Source organism: Glycine max, chromosome 15, assembly GCF_000004515.6.
Source record: "Glycine max cultivar Williams 82 chromosome 15, Glycine_max_v4.0, whole genome shotgun sequence".
Taxonomy (NCBI): Eukaryota; Viridiplantae; Streptophyta; class Magnoliopsida; order Fabales; family Fabaceae; genus Glycine; species Glycine max.
Genome location: NC_038251.2, coordinates 36,328,698 through 36,352,301, shown reverse-complemented (window position 1 = coordinate 36,352,301; position 23,604 = coordinate 36,328,698). Strand labels below are relative to the sequence as shown.

Sequence of the window (23,604 nt, the reverse complement as noted above, 5' to 3'; positions counted from 1 at the left end):
ATGTGACACTAGGGCTCAGGATTCATTTTCCCTACTTAAGTTAACCTAGTGTTTCCAAAATATGTTTTTTTATCAATTCATGCATTCATCCGAGTCCATTTTGGGCGTTCGGGAAAATTTTCACAACACTCACCCTTCAAATGTATACACATTTTTTCAAAAACTGGTTATGATCAGTGAATTTTTCAAAGAAAAGCTGGAAGTGATCTCTTTTCACAAGCATGTCGTTTTTTAGCTAGACAACTTTTATTTTTTTATTTTTTTCTTATTTTCTTTTCTTGCTCACTCTCTGTTTGCTCTCTTTTTTTCCATGAGGTATTTTGCTACCTAAACATACGTATAATATTTTTGCTATATACATACATATCCAAGGTATCTTGCTACCTAAACATACATATATATGTTTGCTATATACATGCATATCCAAGGTATCTTGCTACCTAAACATACATATATATGTTTTGTCAGATATTTTTGCTATATACCTGCATATCCAAGGTATCTTTCTACCAAACATACATATATACATATATTTTTTGTGAGGTATGACTACCTTCCGAGCTTGTGCTTGTTTTATTTAAATTCCTAGGATCATGAGCAACTAGGTGTGTCCTGCTATGACTTGAGAAACAAAAAGTGATCAAATAACAAGCAGAGATTTAAAAGGTACTAGGTTGCCTCCTAGTAGCGCTTCTTTAACGTCTTGAGCTGGACGCGTGATGGCTTGTCGGTCACGGACCTAGTACTTTGCTTACCTTTGGCTTTGGACTTGGTCGCCTATTGGTCAGACATGGGTCGTAAGCAACGCTCTAACCTTTTTGTGGATGAGCTGAGGTGAACTCTAGAGGTGATGGCGGTGCGTCTGTTGCCCGCTGCCGGCCATCCCCAGGCTGTTGTGGTATTTCGCCCTACGCCTGCCTGGGGACGCAGTACTTCTTGATGAAAGCTTGATTAGTAGGGGGCCTGATGCCCTTGCTGGAGGTGACAGGTACTCCATAGAACTGACAGAGACCCGTAATTAGAGCTTAACAACTCCAAGACCCTGTTGGACTTCTTCGGGTCCACTGGGTGTCCTGTAGGCGCGATCCCTGCAAACAAATAGATGAAATCAGAAATCAGTTGAGTAATGTGCATACTTACTTATGATGATGTGACCTTGCCGGGGGGAACGGGCACCCTGTAGGACTACAGAGGCCCGTAACCAGAGCTGGAAACCCCAGGGCCTTGTTGGACTTCTCCGGGTCCACTGGGTGTCTTTGTGGGTGCGATTCCTGCAAATAATAGATGGTATCAAAAATCAGTTAAACCATACGTATACTTACCTATGTCACGATGGCATGACCTCACTGGGGGAACGAGCACCCTGTAGGACTGACAGAGGCCCGTAACCAGAGCTGGAAACCCAAGGGCCCTGTTGGACTTCTTCGGGCCCACTGGGCGTCTTGTGGGCGCGATCCCTGCAAACAATAGATGACATCAGAAATCAATTGAACCATGTGCATACTTACCTATGTCATGACGGCACAGACCAACCGGTACATCTACAGGGGGAGATTGGCATTGTGGTCGCCGGGCAGAATGTTACTAAATAGCAACGTCATCCATATCCATGTAAAAGTTGTCATATTGGTGCGCATGATCCAAACTCGTCTTTTTGCAGCGACACGGGTGAAATCTTGCCCCGGTATGCATAGTAGACACGTGATAGCCTCCCTCTTTGGATGTGCTCACACAGTTGGTCACCCTCCAATATCAGGGGGTGACCCGGGAACTGATAAAAGGAAACTAATGGCCCCTTAACCAGGAGCGCAAGTCTCGGTGAAGCATCTAAGGGCAAAGGACCTTATATTCTTCTAAGGTGTGGGTATGGAGCACACTGAAAATGAGGACGTGTGGCCCTCTAAAGGCGAGGGCGTGCAGCCCTCTGAAGTTCAGGACGTGCCGCCTTTTGAAGGCGAGGGAGTGTAGTCCTATGATGGCGAGGACGTGTAGTCCTCTAAAGGTGAGGGCGTGTCGCCCTTTGAAAATGGGGGACATGTAGTTCCTGATGGCGAGGACGTGTAGTCCTCTAAAGGCGAGGACGTGTAGTCCTCTGAAGGTGAGGGCGTGTAGCCCTACATAGGTGAAGGTACATGACCCTTTGACGACGAGGACTTGTAGTCCTCTGAAGTTGAAGACGTGTAGTCCTCTGAAGGCGAGGGCGTGCGGCCCTCTGAAGGCGAGGACGTGTAGTCCTCTGATGGCGAGGACATGTAACCCTCTGAAGAAGATAGGTACTAGTACCCAAGGGTCCACCTTTATGAGAAAACAAGAGGTCGGCCCATCGAGAAGGCCGGTCATCCAACAAGATTGGACACGAGATGTAGGAAATCTATGCAATTAACATGATATTTAGGGATGCAGACGCATGCAACCTTTGTCGTGAAATTTTGTAATGCTGACCTCATATGAAACAATGCAATGCAATGGAAAGTTGTACAATGTTCAGGACATTCTTTCCCTATTTTGTGATTTTGATTTTGATTTAATTTTTTTTGGAAAACACAGATTGACTGTCATTTTGAAAAAGGTGATAATTCATGCAACCTTATCCTATCTTTTGCAAATCTTTCCGGGAACTCCCTCAGAGTGTATGTTCTGTTTGATTTAGTCACTTGACCATTTTGGAGTGACGGCAATGGAGCCATTTGACGTTTAATCAATCTATTGAAACTCCAGGGTTTGTCTCCCTTTTTTTTTCTTGTTTAAAAACATTGACGGGTGAGAACTTTTGATCTGCCCCTATGTTCACTTGAGGCTCATGCACGATGCCACTCATTGCCCCAGTGTAAGGCTTTGAGGTACCAATTGTTATCTTTCGTCATGACCTTGTAACTGGGAACCTATTGGGTAAAAACTTCTAATCTGCCCCTAGGTTCACTTGAGGTTTTTGCATGGTACCTTTCATTGCCCCAGTGTAAGGCTTTGAGGTACAATCGTTGTCTTTCGTCATGACCTTGTAGTAAGGAACCTATTGGGTGAGAACTTCTAATCTGCCCCTAGGTTCGTTTGAGGTTTATGCATGGGGCCTTTCATTGCCCCAGTGTAGGGCTTAGAGGTACCATCGTTGTCTTTCATCATGACCTCATAGCAAGGAACCTATTGGGTGAGAACTTCTAATCTGCCCCTAGGTTTGTTTGAGGTTTATGCATGGGGCCTTTCATTGCCCCAGTGTAGGGCTTAGAGGTACCAATTGTTGTCTTGTTTTCACAACCTCGCAATGAGGAAGAACGAAAGATGCAGTTGATTCTTGCAAAAAGAATTTTCCAAGGACAATAAATAGTTGAAGGATCTTTCAGTTGATGGATTAAGTCAAATGACTCCTATGTAGAAGCAAGATGTTTTGATGTCTTGATGATGCTAAAGGATCAAGTGCTTCTAAGTTTTACTCAAGACAAGAATCCAAGAAAATCAAGATATATGATCAAGTTGATCTCTAGAATCTTTAGGAAGAAGTTTCCAAATTGAAAATACAAAAGGTTTGACCAAAGAATTCTATCATTTCAAATTGAGATTTGCTCTCTGGTAATCGATTACCAGCAGTTGAAAATGTTTTAATTCAAATTTTTAAAACCTGTAATCGTTTACACAAGTCTTGTAATCGATTACCAGAGGGGATTTTCAGAAAATAATTTCCAAGAGTCACATCTATTCAAATGGTTTATGAATGGGCATCAAAGGTGGCTTGGAAGCACGGATTTAAAGAGAGTTTTCATTGCCCACAAAGTTTATCCTCTCAAAAGATTAAGAGTTTTTCTGAACTGAATTGTCTTATCCTCTCAAAAAGATTCCTTGGTCAACCACTTGCATATTCGATAAGGAATTTTGATTGGTCTTCATTGTACAATCTATCCCTTTTAAGAGAGATTTCTTCTTCTCTTCTTCTTACTTCTGAAAAGGGATTAAGAGATTGAGAGTCTCTTATTGTAGAGGATTCTTGAACACAAGGGAAGGGTTGTCCCTGTGTGGTTCAGACTTTGTAAAAGGAGTTTTACAAAGAGAGTGGAAAATCTCAAGTGGGTTTCTTGAGGACTGGACGTAGGCGCGGGAAGTGGCCGAACCAGTATAAATCAAGTTTGCATTCCTCTCTTCCTTTAAACTTCTTTTATTGCTATTTATCTTTTGCTTTAAAGAAGTTTATTTTGATTTGTCTTTTGAGTAATTCATGTTAAGGGTGCATTGTTAATCCAAAAAGAAAGAGTGATAGTTCAATTGGGGAATAGTCTTTGCATCTTAATTCAACCCCCCCTTTCTTAAGATAACTGAGGCCATTTGTCCAACATCCTATTCTTGACAACTCGCTTCTCTAAGAAGACAAACTTTCCAGAATGATAAAATGAGGTCACATGAACGTCTATATTTTTACTTGAAAACACAGTCATTCAAATGCCCCCTCTTCTTTTTTTTTTTTTTACTTTACTCGTCGTTTTACGACACCCCCACCAACGTGCAAGATGAGTAATCTCTGATTGAACGGTCTTGGAAGTCAACACTCAGGAGCGCAGGTTGCTTGAGCAAACAGACCAATGGCTTACACTCACATTCCGGTGGAAGTTGAATAAGCAAAGATGTGTTTGTGAGAGGATGAGGGACAAAGATATCAACTTTATCCATTTCATTTAACATTGTAACTGTGGTTTACAATAATGGCATAAACTTGAAAATCCTGATGAGTCATTAGAGACACCTAACAACAGCCTTCAAAATTGCCCCATGTGTGGAATCTCTTGTCAATGTCAGGATTTACACGCGATTCTCCTCAAATTTCAGCCAACCCGCATCAATTAGACCTTGCACCTTACGCTTCAGAGCCCTACAATGCTCAATGGAATGCCCCGGGGCTTCTCCGTGACAAGCACACGTTGCGTTCGAGTCGTATTCTCGGAGAAATGGAGGTTGATGAACCTTGGCTAGGGTTATGGCTACCATTGAATTATCAAGTAGATATGGGAGCAAGTCAGCATAGGACACTGGAATTGGGGTGAATTCTACAGGCTTTCTCGCTGCAAAATTCATTTTTGGTTGGTGTTTTTGGTTTTGCTAAAGGTGGTGTTCGTCATTGGAAGTGCGGTAGACAGACTTTGTGGTTGATTTAGGGATGGCCTTTATAGATAACTGGTTGGTGGGTAAGGAGGATGTTTGTTATTGGCTGAGTAATGACATTGTTGGGTTGGTGGGAAACTTGGCTGTATAGGAATGGCAGTCACAGCACGGGCTTCTCCTTCATCCTTACCCTCTTCATTTGCCCCAGTTTTCTCATTTGTCCAAGCAGGATGACTAAATTTGCCTCTTTTCAGACCCACATCGATCCTTTCACTGGCAAAGACCAAATCCGCAAAGCTCTGAAGGTGCGTAGCCCACCATTTTTTCATAGTAGAATACTGGTAATGTGTCTACTATTATTGTCATCATTTTTTTCCGTCATTGAGGTGCCACTTGAGCTGCCAGGTCTCTCCACCTTTGGGCGTATTCTTTGAAAGATATGTGCCCCTTTTTGCACATGTTCTGTTGTTGCATCATATCCGGAACCATATCAAAATTGTACTGATACTGCCTAACGAAGGCAAACATTAGGTCCTTCCAAGAGTGGACTCGAGAAGGTTCCAGGTTGGTGTACCAGGTAACAGCTACCCCAGTAAGACTTTCTTGGAAGGAATGTATCAGCAATTCCTCATTTTGTGTATGCCCCCATCTTCCGACAATACATCTTTAGATGGTTCTTGGGGCAAGTAGTCCCCTTGTACTCGTCAAAGTCCAGCACCTTGAACTTGGGAGGGGTGATGATATCGGGTACTAGGAACAACTCTTCTAGGTTAGCAAAGGCATGATCTTCACCTCCTTCAATGGCCCTGAGCCTTTCCTCTAGATGATCCGACTTTCCCATTTCTGTCACAGCATGAGGGTTTTTACTTGTTGTGGAATGCAAGAGGTGTAGTTGTGGGTGATACCGAAGGCCTTCCGAAGTGTTTTCAAGGGGTATACTACCAACTGCTTGCCCTTCAGTGGCATATCTGAGCCAAGGCTCGAAGTTGGCTAGATTGTGATGGGGAATTTCATGTGTCTCCCCCACGGTTTAAGAGACACGTGCATGATCAGTTTGGGTTGTTGGCTCTCAATGGGTATAGGAGTAGAGTTATTGACATTTTTATTGGGAGTGTACGCGACATTGGGTGGCGTATAGTTGAGAGGCAAGCCATATGGCGGGAAGGCATGCTCGTTTTGAATTTGCACATCATGGGGGTCGTCCGTAATTCCCAAATCTTTGCCTACCATATCTGAGGTTGAATGATTCATTTGGTTGATGCCGGATGGGGACGTCGGGTTCACCTTAGCAACAATGCTGGTAGCAGCAATTGCAATCGCACTGGCTTCCATTATCTTCTTCATGATCATCATGGCTTCCATCATCGTGGCCATTTGCTCTTTCATGGCCTCCATGTCGGCCTTCATCTTCTCTTGTATCTCCTCTACTTCACCCATTACTCTAGCTCTAGCACAAGTTCGGTGAGGGCACCGTAAAGCATGTTTTTTTTTCTTTTTTATAACAATGATTAAGTTCTCTTTTTTTTTTCAAGGAAAGAATGCAATGAGCAATGCAACCAATGAACAACATGGATGTATGCGAATGATGCACAGTTGAAGTATTTCGAATTTGTACACTGGATATGGGGTTGAATCAATTTAGATTTTCAACATGGTCCATGACATCTTCGTCAAGGTGAAACTGGAAGTAACAGGGACATCAGCAGCCCTAAATGTGTTTGGCAGTAGACGAAGCAGCGATGTAACACGATCTTTTGCCCCAATTTTTTTCAAGATGGTTACTTCCATACTTCAACTTGACTCGATGAACCTTTTCGTAAAAGCACGAGCTTGGTTCAACCCCATAACCCAGGGAATGGCAATTTTGATCGCCAATACTTCATCAACATTTCATAGGGATGAAAGACTGAGGAATACGCATGCTATGCATGGAAAATGTAATTATGAGATCGAGATGCCCGAAGAAACATCCTTTCTTAATTAACCACGCATTAGGTACCATGCTCAATCATTTTGTTTTGTTGTTTGTGTGTTTTTTTTTTTAAATTTTAGAAATGGGTTTATGATCCCAACATGGTCGGCTCATGGTACCTAACACATGCAACTAAGAATGCATCATGAATTTTCATGCTTCCCTTTTTTTTTTTGTAGAGGAAAATACAAGGATCATGTATGAGCAAACATGTAGAACAAAAAGTATATTGAACGCATATGCATGATGATGCAATGACTCATGCAAAATGGGAATGTGATAACGGACAAATGCAAGAACGATATGTTCATTATGATGCTGAAGAGATGTTTATGTGGTGCATGATATGAATGCATTTATGGACACGAGAGCCCGGAAAATTATGTCTCCTTATTGCGCATTTGGGGGGCGCAGTCCCCCATGTGTGCAGTTAAGAAGACGATATGGATCTTCCGGCTTCCCATGACAAAAGACGAGACCCACATACAACGCATGCGTGAAGGTAGGATGCAGATGCGCATGCATGAAACGGAAAGAAAACAACACGAAGGGGTAATTCACACATACGAGACTGCAGAGATCCAACTTTAATGCTACGTTTTGGGCATGATGGCGCCTCAACGTAGTATTAAAAAGGTTACGTATTACTCTAAAGAATCCAAACATCACTAGCAAAACTATAAACTAGTGCTATTTACCAAAAAACGCATGAGAACGAATGGCACAGAGCGTGTTTGCTCTTTGCCCCTATTTGGGAACCTATAGGACAATATCTAGGGGTTGCTAATAACTAACTTCCCAACAATTTACAACTCACATGACCGTTCTCTAGAGGTATCATCACTCAAGATAATAATATTGTGGCGGTATGGAATACCAGCGACAACACATTATAAAGAGAGAAAGCTCTAGACGGGGTTTCACTATTATCAAGCAAGTCGGGGACCTAGCATGATGATAGATTCACCTCCACTCCTTAAATTCCCATGAACCTGGGTGTAGGGCCCCTTTTTTACTCAAACCCGTGGGTGCTTAGAATGCAGTGTAAAGAATGCAAAATAGACAATAGTTATTTACATTTTACACAGTTCAACAAATGCACACACGAAGTTTCACAAATCCACAATTCCTTAAAATAGGCCTAACTCACAAAAAGGTCCCCAGTGGAGTCGCCAACTGTCGCAACGTGCCCTTCGCAGGCGAGCGACGCATGACTCGCGGGATGCGTGTTCCACGAAAGGAATACGCGCGGAGTCGCCACCAACGTTTATTTGAGGAAAACGTCGGAAAAAACTGGAAAAGACGCGATCTACGAACTTTTAAGTGAAAGGCTCGGGAGTTGTATTTACGCACGGGGAAGGTATTAGCACCCCACACGTCCGTCCCAAGGGACGGCAGCCTTTAATCGAATGTGCAAACATGACTTTGATTTTTTATGTTCCCTTTTTATGTCTTTATATCCTTTATACCCTTTTTATATTTTTTCTCTTTTTGTGGTCGACAAGGGTGTTTCCCTTTGCTCCTACGTATTCCTCAATTGCGATGAGGAAATCAGACCTACGTAGTTCTTTCTTATCAAGTGATTCTTTTTTTATTTAAGAGGTGATCATTTTAAGGCGTTGGACCTTTAAAAATGACCCATTTTACTTAGTAAGAAATTGAAATGACAAACTTCAAAAACCTATTTTTATGGACGAGCTTGACTAGGCGAGTTGATTTTAGCCTTTAGTTTCACTTTAGTTTTTAGTCAATTCAATTAAGAATGAGAAATCCCAAAGAGAAAACGTCCGATTGATTTTCCGCTTTATTTTACTAAAAGCAAGCCCGCTTCCTTTCGATTTCTGAGACGTCTCGGGACTTCATTTATTGCATGTCATCAAGTAATAATCCCCGGACGAAATTAGGGTATGACAGATCTCATATTTTTTGGAAATGATTTGGGCATGTTTGATGAGTTTAAGAAATCTATGCAGATTGAGTTTGAAATGTCTGATCTTGGTTTGATGCATTATTTTCTTGGCATTGAAGTAGTGCAGTCAGCTAATGGATACTTTATCTCTCAAAAAAAAGTATGTCTGGGAGATCTTAAACAGATTTCAGATGCAGGATTGCAATCCTATAAGTAGTCCAATATAGTACGGGTTGAAGTTAAGCAAAGATTTTGAAGGAAAGAAGGTGGACAGAACACTATTCAAACAAATTGTGGGTAGCTTGATGTGTTTAACTACTACAAAACCTTAGATAATGTATTTTGTCAGCTTAATTAGCGGATACATGGAAAGTCCAACTGAGATGCATCTCTCAGTTGTCAAAAGAATCCTCCGTTATCTACAGGGAACTAAAGATCATGGGCTATTTTTCAAGAAAGGTGAAAAGACAGAGTTGATTGGGTTTACAGATAGTGACTTTGCTAGAGATCAAGATGATAGGAAAATCACTTCAGGTTATGTTTTTATGTTTGGTAGAGAGGTTGTCTCATGGTCATCCAAAAAGAAAACTATAGTTACCTTATCGACCACCGAAGCTGAATTTGTTGCTGCATCAACTTGTGCATGTCAAGCCATTTGGTTGAGGAAAATCCTTAAAGAATTATTTTTCAAGCAAGAAAGTATTGCTTCAATTTTTTGTGATAATACCTCAGCCGCCAAACTCTCCAAAAATCTTGTACTCCATGGAAGAAGTAAGCATATTGATGTGAAGTACTATTGTTTGAGAGATCTCAACAATGATGGAACGATTGTCTTGAAGTACTGCAAAAGTGAAGATCAACTGGCAGACATTTTTAACAAACCACTCAATTTTCCTTCCATTCAAAATTTGAGAAAAATGCATGGTGTTTGCACCTTGGACACTGATCGTTGCCCAGCAAGTGTACCAGGGTGCGCAAGTAGTATTAAAACAGTAAGAATACCGAGTATCGATCTCAGGGAACTTGTTTTACTTGGTAAAAGTTGTCATTTGGTCAGCAGGCATTGGTGATACAATTAATGGTTGAAAAGAGGAATAAAATTATGATCTAGTCTAAATGAAAGCGAGTAAAGTGAGTAATGGTGTGTGAAAACAAATATGCAAATGTGTTGGTTCCTCCTACAGGGTATTTAGATGTAATTTAAGGATATTTCTCAACTTAACAGTGCTCATGTATTCTATGCTGAGGTCCTAACTACTAAACCCCGATGTCTTGTGAGTTTAGCCTAATCCTAACTAGACTTCATTCTTAGATGTCTCTTGTTGAACTTAGCCTAACCGGACAACATTACGGTTACAGTATACTGAAAAACCAAGTTACCACACTTCATGTCCAGATATACGATAAATTAGCCTTGTCCTATCAAGTTCTAAGGATCAAACCATTTCCCAATGAGGATGATCCTAACTACACATGTGTTTGCATGATCAAGACAAAAACATGCGAGAATTAATGGCCGATAGGAACAAAGAACACATGAATACACTATTAAATAGATATGAAATATTTTAGATCATTTACTCTGTATGAGTTCCCAACTGAGGATTTAGCCTTCCATTGCAAGGAAGCTCATTTTTACAAGTTTAAAGAGGAGAAGAAGAAAATTTGAAAAAGTACAAAGTGGTGGGGATGTCTCCTCCACCTCTACAAACCTCACAATCTCTCAAAAACTCCTTCAAAGCTCTTCAAGATGCCTCCCTTGGTCTGCTCAGTTGCCTCTAGGTTCGCACGCTCCAAAACTCCCTTCCAATTCTGTGTTTTCAAGATTTATATGGAAATCCTGTTGCTGGCCTCTCACTGAGCACCAATCTCGCGCTTAGCACACATTAGTGAACTGTGGCTTAGCGCCAATCTCGTGCTTAGCCTGGAAGATGACGAATGACTCGCTTAGCGAGCGACAACGCACTGAGTACGTGCTTGCAAGACAGATTCTCTTCCAAATTCTTGTGTCTCACTGAGCGAGCTGGTGCCTCGCTTAGCGGGACATACTCGCTAAGCGCATAAACCAGGCTTAGCGAGACACCTGATTCAGCACTTCACAAAATCTCCTTTTTCACCTGAAATAGAATTGAAATTTACATTAATTACAAGCGGAAGATTATAATGAGTAATGATCAATTTATTAACCAAAAGAATTTACAATCCTACAAAAAAGAACTGTAACTTGGAGGAATTTTATATAATTATCAAAAGTTTTTATACAAATGTTAGTTGTATATAACGACTAACAGACACGTTGGAAAAGCACAACTAGTAAACTGAAAGACCAGGTTTCAGTTCAAGGGAGGGAATGTTAGATATTTTTGTTTATCTATTTTTTTTTACTTGGTCAATAAAGTCATAAGGCTTTAGTAGTTAGTTTTATGTTTCAGCAAAATAAGGCTATGTTGCCTAAACTTTAGGAGAAAGTTATCATGTTCAAATTTGAGATTCTAATGTAACTAATAGAGAGATATTTTCTAATGTTTCTGTTACAGAAAAGTTTATTTGCAATCCTACAAAAAGAACTGTAACTTGGAGGAATTCTATATAATTATCAAAAGTTTCTATACAAAAGTTAGTCGTATAAAACAACTAACAAACTCCCCCAAATTTACAATTTTGCTTGTCCTCAAGCAAATAAAGAACAACTCACTTGTCCTCAAGTGCAAAAATAATGCAGCGATTATTTACAAAGGGTGTTCGCTTCCAAAACATTAATCATATGATAAGAAATATATACAATTACTTAATCAATGGTTTTTTCACAAGACATGCAGCTTTTCAAAGATAAGAGCATTTTTATTAAGCAACACAACTGAATGAAACTAATCAGCAAACAGATTTCAAGGAAGGATGCCTAACCAGTGCCTCACGGTCACTGTTTCACTCAAGCTCAAGTGTTTAAGCTAATCAATAATTAACAACTAACACGAGGTCCAACCTTTGCACTTCATCTCATGGCATATAGTTAGGAATGCATAAATTGAATCAGAGGGACTTTTATAGGCTTGTAGTGAGGTTGAGCTGCAATAAACAATGGTTTTTCTAAGATTCAAAAGCTTTAATTATAGGAGAGCACGAATCCTAAAATTCACCAATTTTTTTTCAACTCAACTCACTTTCCCTTTGTACTTAGCTTTATTCTAAAATAGCACACACACCTTTTATTTAAAACTTACAGTGTTTTTTTTTTACACTCTATTTACTTATTTGTTATGTGTGCTACTATTTCTTACCCTTATAACTTGGCTACCCAAAAAAACTCCCCCAAATTTGGGGCAAATTGCTTTGAATCCTATTGCTATCCTATAACCTAATATAAGGTATATGGAGATGACATTTTAAGGCTTGAGGTTCAGTTTAAACAATTCAATTCTTCAGCTCAAACGTGGGTGCAAAGGATATAACATAAATGTATTAGGTAAGCTTTTTGGCCAAGTAGCTATCTCATACAATCATGGCCTTCATCATTCTCAATTCCATACATTCCATTCCATATTTCAAATATTCATGCAAACATCATTACTCAATCCTAGTCGTTCTCTCAACATTTAAGGTTCACACAATCATCGGGTTATGGTTAATGTGTTCCTTCACAATCAATTTGTCTAGCTAACTAACATTTTCAGTCATGATCCTATTTTCTTGTTCTTTCTCTTCTAAACAATGCATGCTCATTTGAAACCTAAGATTAAACATCATACTTCATCTATATCATGCAATCAATCACAAACACTAATTTTCCCAAAAACGAAATATTTACCAAACACTGCATACATGTAAAGCAAGTTAAATTGTTCAATATGCTTCAAAACATGCATCAAGATCATTCAAAAAGAAAAATTATAAACTAAAAACCCATTATAAACTATATGAAAACTCTACTGAAAACATAAAAATAATAATTATAATTGTTCTAAAGACAGGAGTATAGAAATCCTGTCACTGGTCTTTTGGTTGGTCCTGGTCCATAATATCCTCCTCTTCATCTGTGAGGTGAAGCACTGGGGTGCCTGCTGGTGAAGTAGTGGGGGATGACAAGCCCAAGACAGGTGTAGATGGCTCCTGGGATGGCTGTGTGAAGACAAATCTAGAACTGGTGTGGAAGGTTCTGCTGCTTGCTGTGGGGTAATCTTTGGTGTAGCAGCCTCCTGAGTCTCCTCCAGTGTGGTGCCTGGATCTGCCTCATAGATGAATGGCTCTGGTGCTACAGTCTCTGGCTCTGAAGATGAGGAAGACTCATCCTGATGTGGCTGAGGCTCCTGGGTTGCAGAGGCCTCACCCACTCCTATAGGAGAAGGCTGGGCTCCTGGCCAGGCCACCTGCCGAGTGAACTCCTCCAAGGATATAAACGGCTGATACAGAGCTAAGTTTTGAAAATTCTGCATCAACAGGTACTGTCCCCGGTATAAGCTCTCGAGCATCACCATGATAAGGTCTATGGAAGGTCCTGGATGAGCTGGAGCTGGTGGTGGAGCAGAAGTGGGTATAAGAGGGTCTTGAGGAGTGGATGAGGAAGGGATCTCAGCTACTCTGGCCCTAGCCCTGGAAAGTAGACCAAAGGTTCATCTAGGTTTCAACAATTTTTCTTGATATATGCCAAATTAATGGCTGGGCTCAGTGATTCATAAGAGAGGGAATCAGAAGTGACTCCCTTTGCCTTGTAGAGAGCTGTGATCAAGGCAGGAAATCCCAACCTAGAGGAGTTAGACTGAGCAATGAGTGAGATTTGTCCTGAAATTAATGCTCCAATGTTCATGTCCATCCTCGTCACCAACCCATAAACTAATTGTGCCCTGTCCAAGTTCAGGTCAGATGTATGTGATGTAGGGGCCAGGTTAGAATATGATATCACACTCCAAGTCTGTGCTAAGGTGGTGAGGTCTCTCCTCAGTAGCTTCCACAGCATGCCTTCAACATTCAGAACAAAGCCCCCGCCTGGAATACAGAGGCGAGCCGCTATCTCTTGAGGATCCATCCTTAGTCTACAAAATCTGGAATATGTGGGGATGGTCTCCCCAGGCTCTAATACCACTAGGGTCTCTAGAAATGTGTTAAGGGTGTCCGCATCAAACTTTATCAAATGCCCTCTCACTCTCACCTGCTTTGGTGAGTTATCTTCAGGGTCATAGAGGTTTGCGTAGATCTCCTTGACCACCGCGACATCAATACTGCCATCAGCTAAGTTGGTGAGACGCTTGTGTAGGTTGCGCCTCTCTCCAACTCCCTTCTAAACTCGTCAAACTTCGTGATATAGAGCTTGACGTTCCTCTTCGGAAGGATGTTCCGGCTGAGGATGTTGTCGGCGTATCTGTTCTAGGCTTCTTCTGAGGTAAACCTCCTTGTATCATAGCTAGGTTGGGGCCTGGAAGTCGTGCTTTTCCTTTTTCTTGAAGCCATCTGTGACAAAAGAACCATTAAAACTATATTAGCTAACTTCTATTTAAATTGAAAACATATATTAAAAACTGAAAAACACAGTGGGCGCTCAGCTAGAGCATGCTTGCTTAGCGCACCATATGAGAAATAACTCATAGGCTTAGCGCAATAGGGGTGTGCTTAGTGAGTTATGACAGAAAATTTTTTTCTGCATAATTGGCTTAGCAAGTTAGGCACTCGCTTAGCCTTATACAAACCGCAACGAATAGCGCTTAGCGTAGGAGTGAGGTGCTTAGCGCAAGGCAAAATCCAAAAATTTGTCTAAGTTATATGGGCTTAGCGAGTTCAAGCTCGCTTAGCCCAATGCAGACCGCAAGGAATAACACTTAGCTCAGGATGGCTGCGCTTAGCACGAGACGGCATTCCCAAAAATTTTCTAAGTTATCTGGGCTTAGCGAGATAAGCTCGCTTAGCCCATCAGGAAACACACAAAAAAGTTTCTAAGTTAAGACAAAGAAGATGAATATTCATATAAAAGATGAACTCGCATAGCGCAGCGTGGCTGGCTTAGCGAGTTCGTCTAGAAATCTAGAAATTCAACCAAAATCAATGAACTCGCTCATCGCATCAGGCGCGCTTAGTGAGTTTATCGAGATTTCCAGAAACACAGACGAGGCTTCTTTAGCCTCTTCAAGTAAGCCTTTATTAGGCCCTTCAAACCTTAAAATTTAACATGCAAAATGATCTACATTATCTACAGAACAAAACCCCTAACAAAGTTCTAATTTTTAACTAATCTAACAACACTTCATCCACAAAAATCAAACCTCAAAAGTAAAGTCATCTACCCTATGGTTTTAAACAATAAAATAACAAAGTAAAGTTAGAGAACTTACTTAATTATCAAAGATGGATTAGAGAGGGAAGAAGAGCTCAGAAGTGTGAGATGATGTGAAATGAAATTGTTCTGAGAGAGAGAGAGAGTTGAAGGCAAATAACTTTAAAAGAGAAGGAACGTGACTGCCTAGGGCAGTTACGCTTTATTCTTGACAGTCTCGCACTTCTCCCTTAGCGCGTCAACTCACTGAGTGAGTGAGTGTGACGTTTGAGTTTTTCAACTCACGCACTAAGCGAGCATACTCGCTCAGCCCAACTTTGAAATTTGAAAAATCATTTTTTAAAATAAAATTGGGCTTAGCAAGTTCATGTCACGTTGAGCGAGATCTACAGATTTGAATGCCTGCAACTCTCGCTTAGCCGGGCTCAAAGCCGGCTTAGCGAATTGATTCATCCTTTTTTTCAGAGTGTGCACACACGTAGCGAAAGAATGCTCGCTTAGCGCTATTCGGGCCGTAAGAAATTGTTCTTAGCGTGAATGGGCCATGCTTAGCCAAATTCAATGAGTGAATTGGCCGCAAGGAATAGGGCTTAGCGCAGGCTGTCTGCGCTTAGCGAGCAACCATTGTTAGCTAAGCAAGTGAACACTCACCTAGCCCAATTCAGATCAAATAGAATTGGTCTTAGCTCACATAGGGCTCGCTTAGCATGCCCAATTAGCTTGAAAGACAGGGGTTGTGCGCTCAGCGTAAGCAATCCTCTCTTAGCGCATGAGATTGATGCGCTCAGTGCCAGTTATGCGCTTAGCGAGTGGACTGAATTCAACAATTTTTCTAAGTTATTTTAGTCCACTTTCTCATAGAATTTAAGTAACCCCAATTTTCCAATATAGAACCAGTTGATATTCCCTAATGCAACAACTATGAGTAAGTTCCAAACCATGCAATGCAACAAAATAAAAACTAAAGAAAATCAGAACTGGGTTGCCTCCCAGGAAGCGCCTTTTTAACGTCATTAGCTTGATGCATATTACCTCATTGGTTTATCAAATGAATTTGGTCCTAACCTTTAGGACCTTCTCTTCACACTCCTTCACCTATAGGCAGCCATTCGGATTCGTTGCTGGTTTATCTTCTTCAAAAAGATCAAAGTTGATCTTTTGATCTTCAAATCCCATTTCCAGCTTTTTGCTTCCCATGTCTACTACACATTTCGCAGTCAACATAAACGGTCTTCCCAAAATTAAGGGAATCTCTGAATATTCAGTGATGTCCATGACTACGAAATCTGCAAGGAAGTTGAAGTGCTTAACTTGGACTAGAACATCTTCAATCACCCCATATGGCCTGGTGATGGAGCGATCTGCTAGCTGTAAAGTCATTCTTGTGGGCATTATTTCCAACTCCTCCAACCTTCTACATATAGAGAGTGGCATCAAGTTGATACTGGCTCCCAGGTCAATGATAGCTTTTCCCACCAAGACTTCACCAATTGAACAAAGAATGGTCACACTCCTAGGGTCTTTATGCTTTGGTGGAAGGATCTTCTGAATGATTGCACTGCAGTTACCCTCCACTACTATGTTCTCACTGTGAATGTATTTGTTCTTCCTTGTCAGCATATCCTTCAGAAATTTAGAGTAGAGCGGCATTTTTGGTAGAGCTTCTCCAAAAGGCATAGTAATTTCCCGTTTCCTGAAAATATCAAGGAATCTCGCCAGATGACGTTCCTTGTCTTTCTTGGAAGGTACCAAAGGGTATGGCACCTCTTTTCCCTCATCAGAAGCTACTTCCTTTCTTTTCTCTCTTGCTACAAAAACTTGTTCACGGCCGGCAAGTGTACCGGATCACACAAGTAGTATAAAATAGTAAGAACCGAGTATCGAACTCTCGGGGAACTTGTGTTATCTGGCAAGCTATTTCGATAAATAGGCGTCTGGTATGAAAATATAGTTGTGGTTATGAATAGGTATTTAAATTATCTAGGCAAAAAGAAAGAAAATTGCGCAAGAGAAATACTGTGTAAAAACAAGTAGAGAAAGCGTTGGTCTTCCTCATAGGTTCCTGATGCTAAAAAGGATGTTCACTATTTAACAATGCTCATGCATTCCTATGTTGTCTCTTGGACTGCTAGACCCTGATTCCTCATGATAGCCTAACCTAGTCCTGATCAAGTTTCGTCCGTAGATCCCTCTTGTAAGACTAAACTCAACCAAGACCGCATTATACTATCAAAGACTTTAGAATCAGACCAGTTCCCACTGATGAATGACCCTAACAAAGCATGCATCTACGTGATCAAGGTAAAAGCACACTGGAATGAAAAACATATAGCACAGAGAACACACAAAACATCATTACATAGATAGAAATATATTTACATCAGGTACCTTCAGGGAAGATCTAACAGAGGATTTAGCTTTCCATAGTCTGGAAACCTCCTTTACAACAAAGGGAAGAACAAGATGAAAGACTGCAAAAACACAAGTGGTGAGGATGTCTCCTTCACCTCTAGGATCTCACAATCACTCACAAACTCATCTCAAGCTCTCAGAATGGCTTCCACTTCGAACTCGCGTCTCTACAGAACTTCACACAGCAAAATTTCTCAGAACTCTCTGGAACTTGGACCTTTCTCTCTCTAGAACTCCTAAACATGCAAAAGCTTCAAGCCAAGGCCAGATTCTCGTGCATGCAAAGGCTTCTTCAAGAAAAATGCCAAACTCCCTTTGCAAATATGATTTCAGGCTTAAATAGGTGGCCTTGTTCGTGCTCGTGCGCTTAGCGTAGATTTGGATCGCTTAGCTCGCATAAGTGGATTTTGGCTTAGCATACTTGTTTCGCTTAGTGGATGAGCTGAAGCGGTGCACTTGATGACCTGGAGAAGTGCACTTAGCGAACTTGACAGCTCATCTTCTTCTGGATTCTTCCTCACGCTTAGCCACTGAAGGTTGCGCTTAGCGAATTCTCGCTAAGCCAGCAGCTTGGCTTAGAGAAAGAGTGAAAAGTAGCACTTTGCCAAAGTTGCCTATTTAACCTAAAATTGAGAAAAATTGATTATTAAACACACAAAATGAAAATACTAAGTATTCATTACCTATACTTAACAGAAAATACTTATAAGATTACAAAATAACCATAAATTGGGAGAGTTTGATACAATTTATACAAGTTTTATACATAAAAGTTAGTCGTTTTCACCAACTAACACTAACTCACTCTTACTTTTTTTTCTTCTCATTATTTTTTTCATTTTTCTCTTTTTCATTTTCTTTTTCTCTCATTTTCTTTTTCTTTATCACTCTTTATTTTCCTCTCACTGACAGTTATTGGTGTCTCCCTCTTCTTTTTCTCATCATCTTCCTTCTCAATAACATCCTCCACAACAACTAGTTCCTTTACAGTAACCTCACCCTCATTCTCAGCTAACACAGGCCTCCTGCTTCTGGTCATTACAGCTTTGCATTCCTCTGTGGATTTTCTCAGTGTTTTCCCCAAAACTGTTTGATGACTTCTCCGCAATTTGCTTAGCTAACTGTCCCACCTGGACCTCAAGGTTCTTGATGGCTAACTCCGTGCTCTTGTGGTTAGACATTGTGACTTGCATAAATTGAGCGAGAGTCTCCTCCAGTTTTGTAGTCCTCTCATAAAGATTTGGCCCTTGTTGTGGTGGCCTGTTCGAAGGTCCACCCTGGTCTTTGTTGTATTGGTTGCCAGGATGAGATCTCCATTGTCCTTGCTTATTATAATTAGGACCATGTTGGAAACCTGAGTATCCACCTTGATTGTAACCCTGCCTTTGTTGATATCCCATATAGTTGACTTCATGATTGTGTTCTTCAGTGGAGATACAACGGCCAGATTCATGAGCTCCGCCATAAATAGCACAACGTACGACCTACAAAACAGAAGAAAGTGAAGGTTGAGTAGCAAATAATTGGGTTGGCAACTTACTGAGGGTTTCAGTTAAGACTTCAAGCTGCTTGGAAAGCAACTTATTATGTGCCAACAACACATCCATTGACGATAACTCCAACAAACTCTTCTTAGTGGGTACATGCACTCTATCACGCAAGATGGCGTGATCACTAGAAGCCATGTTTTCAATCAGCTCCATTGCTTCCTCAAGAGTCTTCAATTTCATCTTCCCTCCTGCTGAAGCATCCATCAACTGTTTAGATTGCGGTCTTAGCCCATCAATGAACATGTTTAGCTGGATTGGCTCAAAGAAACTATGTGTGGGAGTCTTCCGTAACAAGCTACGGAACCTCTCAAGTGCTTCACTCAGAGACTCATCAAGGAATTGATGAAATGAAGAAATTGTTACCTTCCCTTCAGCAGTTTTAGACTCAGGAAAGTACTTCTTTAAAAACTTTTCCACTATCTCTTCCCAAGTCTTCAAACTATTGCCTTTAAATGATTGCAACCATCTCTTTGCTTCTCCCGCTAATGAAAATGAGAACAAGCTGAGCCTTATAGCATCTTTTGGTACTCCAGCAATCTTCACAGTGTTATTGATTTCAATGTATGTTGCTAGGTGTGCATAGGGATCTTCATTTGGTAGGCCATGAAAAAGGTTCCCTTGTATCAATTGAATTAAAGAATAAGGATATGTTCTGTTGTGGGTTTGAACTTCTGGCCGCGCAATGCTAGTAAAGAATTGCCTCACAGAACTACTGGAATAGTCTTCAAGGGTCACACGTCTCGGTTGTTTATCGGCCATAATGATGGCTTCAGGAAAATCGGTTGCAGATTCCTTTGATGATGGAGAATAGGATCATGAAGATTCAAAGGATTGGGCCTCATCTTCCAAAATGGAAGCTACTGTTCTGTCTTGTAATATTTTCCGTCTTCGTTCGGCTCTGTTCCTTCAGCAAGTTGCTTCAACTTCCAGGTCCAAAGGAACTAATTCACCTACAGAAGATCTGTGCATACAAAACACTAACAGAAACAACGGTTATTCAATTCAAGAGGAAAACAATTATAAACACAAAATAATTATTCACAAACATATCAAAGAATAACAAATAAAATGCTTACAAATTGAACTGAACTTTCCCAAATAGAAAGAAGTTCCCCGGCAACGGTGCCATAAACTTGATTGTTGCCTGCCAAGTGTACCGGGGCACGCAAGTAGTATTAAAATGGTAAGAATACTGAGTATCGATCTCAAGGAACTTGTTTTACTTGGTAAAAGTTGTCATTTGGTGAGCAGGCGTTGGTGATACAATTAATGGTTGAAAAGAGAAATAAAAGTAAGATCTAGTCTAAATGAAAGCGAGTAAAGTGAGTAATGGTGTGTGAAAACAAATATGCAAACGTGTTGGTTCCTCCTACAAGGTATTTTGATGTAATTTAAGGATATTTCTCTACTTAACAGTGCTCATGTATTCTATGCTAAGGTCCTAACTACTAAACCCCGATGTCTTGTGAGTTTAGCCTAATCCTAACTAGACTTCGTTCTTAGATGTCTCTTGTTGAACTTAGCATAACCGAACAGCAATACGGTTACAACATACCAAAAAACCAAGTTACCGCACTCTGTGTCCAGATATACGATAAATTAGCCCTATCCTATCAAGTTCTAAGGATCAAACCATTTCCCAATGAGGATAATCCTAACTACACTTGCGTTTGCGTGATCAAGACAAAAACATGCGAGAATTAAAGGCCGATAGGAACAAAGAACACATGAAAACACTATTAAATAGATATGAAAGATTTTACATCATTTACTCTGTAGAAGTTCCCAACTGAGGATTTAGCCTTCCATTGCAAGGAAGCTCATTTTTACAAGTTTAAAGAGGAGAAGAAGAGAAATTGAAAAAGTACATGTTGGATCGAGTGGCCTCGGAATAATTAAGAAGGGGGGGTTGAATTAATTATTCCTAAACCTTTACTAATTAAAAATTTACTTTTCTAAGGCTTTTACTAAATTGTTAAGAGAATGAGGAGTAGAAGAGAAACTTAATAGAAAGTAAAAGCAGAAATTAAATGCAAAGCGGAAAGTAAAAGAGTAGGGAAGAAGGAAACAAACACACAAGAGTTTTTATACTGGTTCGGCAACAACCCGTGCCTACATCCAATCCCCAAGCGACCTGCGGTCCTTGAGATTTCTTTCAACCTTGTAAAAATCCTTTTACAAGCAAAGATCCACAAGGGATGTACCCTCCCTGGTTCTCTTTGAACCTAGTGGATGTACCCTCCACTAGAACTGATCCACAAGAGATGTACCCTCTCTTGTTCTCAATCAAACCCAAGTAGATGTACCCTCTACTTGTACCACAAAGGATGTACCCTCCAATGTGTTAAGACAAAGATCTCAGGCGGTTAAACCTTTGATACTTTGTGCATGGGGATACAAAAGAATTCTCAGGCGATTAGTCCTTTGAACACTTTTCTATTAGGGAAAGGGAAGAATCGAAAGAATTCTCAGACTGTGTCGTTTTGAATTCTTTCACAAGGGAGAAGGGAGACACAAAAGAATTCAGGTGGTTAGTCCTTCGTTCTATTGGAAAAGGGAGAAGAGAGACACAAAAAGAATTCAGGCGGTTAGTCCTTGGCGAATTCTTTTTGGCAAAGGGAGAAGAGAATGAAAAGATGAATAGCACAAGTTTTCATGGTTTAGAAAACCAAAAAACTTTAGAAAGCTTTTGGCACAAAGAAGAAGAAGAAGTTCAAAGAGATTCAAGGCTTGTAAAAGATTGATTGAATAAGTGTAAAAGTGTATTGAAAAGCAAATCAAAGCCTTGCATTTATAGACTCTTCATGTCAGGCCAAGAGGACCATTTAGAAGAGTTATAACTTTTAGAAAAACTTAAAACCAATTTGAAAAAGTCAAAAACCTTTTGAAGAGTTACATCTTTTGATTTATTCAGAAACAGTCATTGGTAATCAATTACCAAATCAGTGTAATCGATTACACAAGGCTTTTATGTGAAAGGATGTGACTCTTGACATTTGAATTTGAATTTCAACGTTCAAAGGGACTGGTAATCGATTACCAAAACATTGTAATCGATTACAACTTTTTGAAATTAATTGGAACGTTGTAAATTCAATTTGAAAACTTTTTCAAAACAATTTTGCTACTGGTAATCGATTACAACAATCTGGTAATCGATTACCAGAGAGTAAAAACTCTTTGGTAAACATGTTTTTGAGAAAAATCATGTGCTACTCAATTTTTGAGAAAAAATTTTCATACTTATCTTGATTAAGCCTTCTCTTGATTCTTGAATCTTGAGTCTTGAATCTTGATCTTGATTTTTGAGATCTTGAACCTTGAATCTTGATTCTTGACTCTTACTCTTGAATTGTTCTTGATTCACTTGAGTTGTTCTTTGATTGATCTTTGATTCACTTGAGTTGTTCTTTGATTGATCTTTGAGCTTTTTGTCATCACCTTTGTCATCATCTTTTGTTATCATCATTGTTATCATCAAAACACCTTTGAATCACCTTTGATTCACCATGAAGCTTTGCTTCTACAGTACAAAGTGGTGGGGATGTCTCCTCCACCTCTAAAAACCTCACAATCTCTCAAAAACACCTTCAAAGCTCTTCAACATGTCTCCTTTGGTCTACTCAGTTGCCTCTAGGTCCGCACGCTCCAAAACTACCTTCCAATTATGTGTTTTCAGGATTTATATGGAAATCATGTCGGTGGCCTCTCGCTGAGCGCCAATCTCGCGCTTAGCGTGCATTAGTGAACTGTGCCTCAGCACCAATCTCGTGCTTAGTCTGGAAGATGACGAATGACTCGCTTAGCGAGCGACAAGGCGCTGAGCGCGTGCTTGCAAGGCAGATTCTCTTTAGGATTCTTGTGTCTCATTGAGCGTGCTGGTGCCTTGCTTAGCAGGACATACTCGCTAAGCGCACAAACCCAGGCTTAGCGAGACACCAGATTCAGCACTTCACAAAATCTCCTTTTTCACCTGAAATAGAATTGAAATTTACATTAATTACAAGAGGAAGATTATAATGAGTAATGATCAATTTATTAACAAAAATTATTTACAATCCTACAAAAAGAACTGTAACTTGGAGGGATTCTATATAATTATCAAAAGTTTCTATACAAAAGTTAGTCGTATAAAACGACTAACAGACACGTTGGAAAAGCACAACTAGTAAACTGAAAGACTAGGTTTCAGTTCAAGGGAGGGAATGTTAGATATTTTTGTTTATCTATTTTTTTTACTTGGTCAATAAAGTCATAAGGCTTTAGTAGTTAGTTTTATGGTTCAGCAAAATAAGGCTATGTTGCCTAAACTTTAGGAGAAAGTTATCATGTTCAAATATGAGATTCTAATGTAACTAATAGAGAGATATTTTCTAATGTTTCTATTATGGAAAAGTCTATTTGAAGGGTTGCAACAGTT

At 40.2% G+C, this 23,604-nt stretch overlaps 2 protein-coding genes across 2 annotated transcripts; both read right to left on the bottom strand.

Moving 5' to 3' along the window:
* Nucleotides 1–16,317: 16,317 nt before the first annotated feature.
* LOC102659385 (uncharacterized) lies at nt 16,318–16,872 on the bottom strand. Its single transcript, XM_006598453.1, has one exon. The coding sequence runs from the start codon at nt 16,870–16,872 to the stop codon at nt 16,318–16,320; it is 555 nt and encodes a 184-aa protein (XP_006598516.1).
* Nucleotides 16,873–18,641: 1,769 nt separating this feature from the next.
* Nucleotides 18,642–19,943, bottom strand: LOC102670459 (uncharacterized). The gene is made up of 2 exons (XM_006598452.1): nt 19,194–19,943; nt 18,642–19,118 (listed from the first exon to the last, which is right to left on the bottom strand). Exons 1-2 carry the CDS (start codon nt 19,941–19,943, stop codon nt 18,642–18,644), a joined length of 1,227 nt encoding a protein of 408 aa, XP_006598515.1.
* Nucleotides 19,944–23,604: the final 3,661 nt, after the last annotated feature.